General features: G+C 34.6%; 1 protein-coding gene across 1 annotated transcript; it reads right to left on the reverse strand.

Moving 5' to 3' along the window:
- Nucleotides 1-3718: 3718 nt before the first annotated feature.
- On the reverse strand, nt 3719-4460 carry LOC140981171 (glutaredoxin-C6-like). The gene has a single exon (XM_073447473.1). It carries the CDS (start codon nt 4396-4398, stop codon nt 3961-3963), a length of 438 nt encoding a protein of 145 aa, XP_073303574.1. The 5' UTR covers nt 4399-4460; the 3' UTR covers nt 3719-3960.
- Between the last annotated feature and the right edge of the window lie 1043 nt (nt 4461-5503).

The raw sequence follows: 5503 nt of genomic DNA on the forward strand, positions 1-5503 counted from the left end.
TTGAGGGTCTGTTATCACCGAGAAAGAAAGGGTTAGTAAGCTGAAAATGAGGCCTTGTCGAGTTGAGAAAGGGTCGGTTGAGTTTCTTGAAGTTATGGCTCGTAGGTGGGTAGATCGATAAAGTGGCAGGGACCAGCGGTGCAAGGGCTGAACCGAGCCATGGACCAGACCCTGGCGGGTCTGAACCACTGCCTAATAAGGCTCGGCCTTTGCTGGGACAAGCCACGAAGTCGATCGAACTTGGGGTAGGAAGTTGGTCGCAATGGGCGTTTGAGGTGATATGCGATCGTGCGAGTTGTGCTTCTTGCATGGAGGTGTATCCGTGGTTTCTTTGGGTCCAGAGAGTCCTAGGGTCATCTAGGGAAGGTCGATTCTTGGCTAATCCGCCTGGTTTTGTGGTTAGGGAAGAAAACTAGGATAGGTAATGCACAAAGGATTCGAATAGGTGAGTTAGGAGTTTTTCCAGAAGCTTGTAGGTCTTTGCCGAGGGGTTAGGGGCTTAGTCTTGATGGTTTTAGGGCCTTTTAAGTGTTTATAAGTTGTGATAAAAATTTGGGAGAAATTTGGTTACGTTTCGGTTCGATTCGGGTTAAAATCGAAATCCCGGTCCAAGTTTTAAAACGATTCGATTAAGTTTTGTATTGGGCTCAAGTTTACGTCTAAGAATGCTTATAAATATGTTTTGAGACATTTTAAGGAGTTTGGTAAGCTTCGGGTCAAATTTTAGAGGTACAGGGGTAAAACGGTCATTTTGAGTTTCCAGGGGCAAAATGGTCATTTTGCACCCGGGGTGAGACTTGCCCTGGCAGCGCCCTGAGCACATTGTTATCATGTTTTAAATGTTTATGCATCACGTTTATGATTTTTATGTAATTATGATAAATATGGTGCATTCTTGGTTTTAAGGAAAAAGTTACGTATATGCATGTTTTTATTAAGTGGTGAATATGATGATGTTTTTGAAGGATGAGAATTGGTTGTGATTGATGATGTATATGTATATGATGACATGAGATATGATGAGTTGATGTCAAGGCTCAGTGAACGGGTAATGCTGTCGCTGATGTCCCCGCCGTCCGGTACCGTGGTTATACGTAGATGGATCCATCGAATAGAGCTGATACGAAAGTCACAACTAATGAACTGAATTCAATTGAAAGAAAATGTATGCGTATATGATGACATGATGAGACATGCTTTGACACGTTTGAGCTTATACGACACTTTTATGTTCATGCTCTTAAGTTCACGAAGTATACGTTGATTATGGTATTTTTCACTGCTGTGTGCCATGTATATTTACTTGTTATTCCTGGTACAGGTGTGTTGAGTCTTTAGACTCACTAGGCGTGTGTGATGCAAGTGATGAGCTGGATGTTGAGGGGACTTGAGGTGCCGAACTCTGATTAGGCAGGCCTAGTGCGGTGACACGACCCAAGGACCGCATGTTTTCCACATTATGATTCATGAGATTTGAGAGGAGATGAACATTTTCATATGTTTATGATTTTAGTATTTTATTCGTTTATGGTTACGTAAAATTCTGGATGAGTTTGGTTATTTTTAAACTGCACTATTTTTACTGTTAGTTATTTAAGGTCATTTTTAAAGGTTATATTTTTCTGTAGAGCGCATGCATGCAAAACGTTTAAGCATTATTTCGAAAATTTGAGANTGAAATAAACAAGTTAAAGTGGGCTGACTCTGACAGTGAAGCATCTGAAACTGATCTTTTGCTGTCCTTTTTAGGCTTTGGATAGTCAGCAATGAAATGACCAGTCTTTCCGCAGTTGAAGCACGCATTTGGTTCCATTTGGTTCCTCCTTGGATTAATTTCTATGATATTTTCTCTGAAAGGAACCTTGATTCTTTCTCATGAACTTTCCAAACTTTTTCACAAACAATGACATTGTGTCATTACTCAGCTGTTCTGCTGACTTCTCAACTGAAACTGTTGATTCCAGCTTTATTGCACTTAGAGCAATGGTAATTGTTGAAATTATTGGCTCGCCTTCTCTAGTTTGCATCTTGAATTCATGGGCTTTTAAATATGCAAATAAATCTTGTAGTTCCACCTTGTTCAGATCTTTAGATTCTCTCATGGCCATGGTTTTGAAATCTCTCTCCTTGAGAAGGCCACGCATTACTTTCAGGGCAATCTCTTTATTTGAGTGCACTCTTCCAAGTACATTCGTTTCGTTCACAATGCTGCTAACTCTTTCATCAAACTCACCTATCGATTCTTCGGCTTTCATTTTGATGTTATCAAATTTCTGACCAGTAATTGATGGCTTGTTTTCTTTTGTCTGCTCATTTCTTTCACATAGCTGAAGCAGCTTTTCCAAAATTTCATTAGCTGATTTACACATTTTGATTTTACTAAATGTGTTTTTGTCCAGAATCTTATACAAGATGTCATTGGCAACATTGTCTAAGTTAGCCTTTCTCTTATCTTCTGAAGTCCACTCATCTCGTGGTTTTCTATTTAATGTGGTGCCCCATCAGTGAGAGCAACAACTGTATTAGCTTTCATAATCTTCATGGGTCAATCTGTTATGACATACCATATGTCATCGTCGTGAGCAGCTAGATGAGCATGCATTCTGATCTTCCAATCATCAAATTCTTTCCTAGAGAACATTGGAATCTTGTTGAATGATGACATGATTTTCAGTATCAGTTTGAGTGTGACATGATTTTCACTTGGACGACATTTGCTTGGGAAACATATATACGCATGAATGACTAGTCTCCTTCTTGAATGCAGTTCGGATAGGATATGTGATTATCCATTGGATCATCAGTCTTGTTAATTCACCAAAACGTAAGTATACTAAGACATTATTTAACTGACATCTTAATTTTAAAATTTTCACTTATATTTTTAAAAACTACCCACTTCTAATGTTTTCTCCTATTTTACGATCTATATATTTAATCACTTCGATAAAAAAAAATATATTTTACAAACATTCACTTTTGCTGATTTTTCAATTTATAAATTTAAAGTTTATCATCTTCGATGTAAACTAATTTTTATCCAAATCAAAGTATATTTACAACCTTTGTTGCATACATTGTTTAATACCAGCAAAACATATTTGCATCATATATTCTTTTTTATGCATGAAATTCATTGGGGTATTAAGGTTCCTTAAAGAAAAACAATTAATCATAAATACAAAAACAGAAATAATTTTTAATTAATATGGTAATTTGACTGTGATTAAAGCATGAAATTAATTTAATTTAAGGTTTTGAAAGGTCAAACCAATGAACTGGAGTATCAGAAATCATGGATGCCAACCATGGTTAAGACTAGATTAAAATATTTGAAAATTTCTCACCATTTTGCAGTCAAAAGTTGTTTGCAATGATGAACATGTAAAGTGCATCTTCGAAGCAACTGTGAACAAAATTTTGTCTTGGAATCATTTCATCCAAGGATTATAAAAACAAACTCAGGAATATTCAGCTTCTTCAATTGCTTAAATATTCGTCAAAAATATATATAAATAAAATTCGCAAAATTCAATGAAAAAATTTGCAAAATTTAGAAAATAACATATGGAAAAAAAAAATTTAATCTCTGAATTTAGGTTTCACCATGGGAATTAGGATCGGAACACCCCTGTGATTAAAATGAAGTGATTAATAACTGAATCTGGTGAGAATTATAGCCCACTAGTCTTGCAAATTTATAAAGATGCATTGAATTAATTTTACATATGCAATCATAAATTCGACTTAAATTTATCCTAATTACAATTTCAAGAACTAAAAGAAAATACTAATTCACAAGCTTACAACATAGGAAAAGAAATCATAATAATTATAATTTATATTAATCTTCTCATAGAAATATTAATATATATACATATATATATATACGTACACATAAATTTCATCACTAATATTATCATTAATTATTAGTAATTATGAGTAGCATTTATTTAAGGGCTAGCTGACTAAGAATTCATTTCTAAGAGCACCAACTTCGACAAGCTTTGGGACCAGATTATTACTCAAATGTAAAGCAGCCAGACTCTCGAAGCCACCAACACACACGCCGCCTATGTACAACGCCGGGACCCCGCTCGCGCCGGCTGAGGTCGCGTCATCGCTGGTCTCCCGCTGGATGAGGGCGGTGATTTCGTCTTCTTCGAGCTCTATGACCGTAGGGTAGACGCCGATGGTGGAGAGGAGATGTTTCATGACATGGCACATGCAGCAAGAAGATCGGCTGAAGATGATCAGAGGGTTTTCAGAGATGAGGCGTTGGATGCGCATCTCGGTGGATTCCGAGACGTCGATAGCGAGAGGGGAGTTGGAGGTCGGGGTGAGCTCGAGGCGGACGCCGTTATCTGCTAGCGTCCAGTTGTTTCGAACGCCTTTCATCGCCGCCGACGAGATTTTACTGGGGACGTGGAGGAGAAATGACTGAATCAGAGCTTTATTATATACGAAAAAAATAGGGCAAGTGGTCGTTGGAAAAAAAGGCATTTCTTAAGCCACCTATTTTTTTTAAATAATAATAATAATAATAATAATTTCTTCGAGTAATTTTTTATTTTCATTAAATATAATGATTTTATTATTATGTTCGTCTAGTGTCCTTTTTTTTTCTTTATTAATATTTTTTTTTAACATTTTGAATTGATTGGCTACTTCTATAAATAAGTAATATTTTATTTCATATTAGAAACTAATTTTTAAACTTATTAATTAACTTTATAAAACTGAGAAGTGTCCATGTACGTTATGTTATATATTTACTTTTAAGCATTAATTAATTTAATAAAACATTAACCTCTCATTTAAGTGAGTTGACTTGGATACAATAAATATTTCATAGTTCACGTTTCTTAAATATTGACAATATCCAATTGGTAAAAAAAATTCCCACTACAATGTCATCTATAAACCTGCAACCCATGTTCTCTACTTTCTTACAAAGGTTAATTCTTCCCATTTTCACAAAATAATCATATTTTTATTCAATTACAGGTTCTCTACTTTCTTACAAAGGTTAATTCTTCCCATTTTCACAAAATAATCATATTTTTATTCAATTAAAGGTTCTCTACTTTCTTACAAAGGTTAATTCTTCCCATTTTCACAAAATAATCATATTTTTATTCAATTAAAGGTTCTCTACTTTCTTACAAAGGTTAATTCTTCCCATTTTCACAAAATAATCATATTTTTATTCAATTAAAGGTTCTCTACTTTCTTACAAAGGTTAATTCTTCCCATTTTCACAAAATAATCATATTTTTATTCAATTAAAGGTTCTCTACTTTCTTACAAAGGTTAATTCTTCCCATTTTCACAAAATAATCATATTTTTATTCAATTAAAGGTTCTCTACTTTCTTACAAAGGTTAATTCTTCCCATTTTCACAAAATAATCATATTTTTATTCAATTAAAGGTTCTCTACTTTCTTACAAAGGTTAATTCTTCCCATTTTCACAAAATAATCATATTTTTATTCAATTAAA

Source organism: Primulina huaijiensis, chromosome 7, assembly GCF_012295235.1.
Source record: "Primulina huaijiensis isolate GDHJ02 chromosome 7, ASM1229523v2, whole genome shotgun sequence".
NCBI lineage: Eukaryota > Viridiplantae > Streptophyta > Magnoliopsida > Lamiales > Gesneriaceae > Primulina > Primulina huaijiensis.

Coding starts and splice junctions, on each gene's coding strand:
- LOC140981171 (XM_073447473.1), bottom strand. CDS start 4,398: ATGAAAGGCGTTCGAAACAACTGGACGCTAGCAGATAACGGCGTCCGC.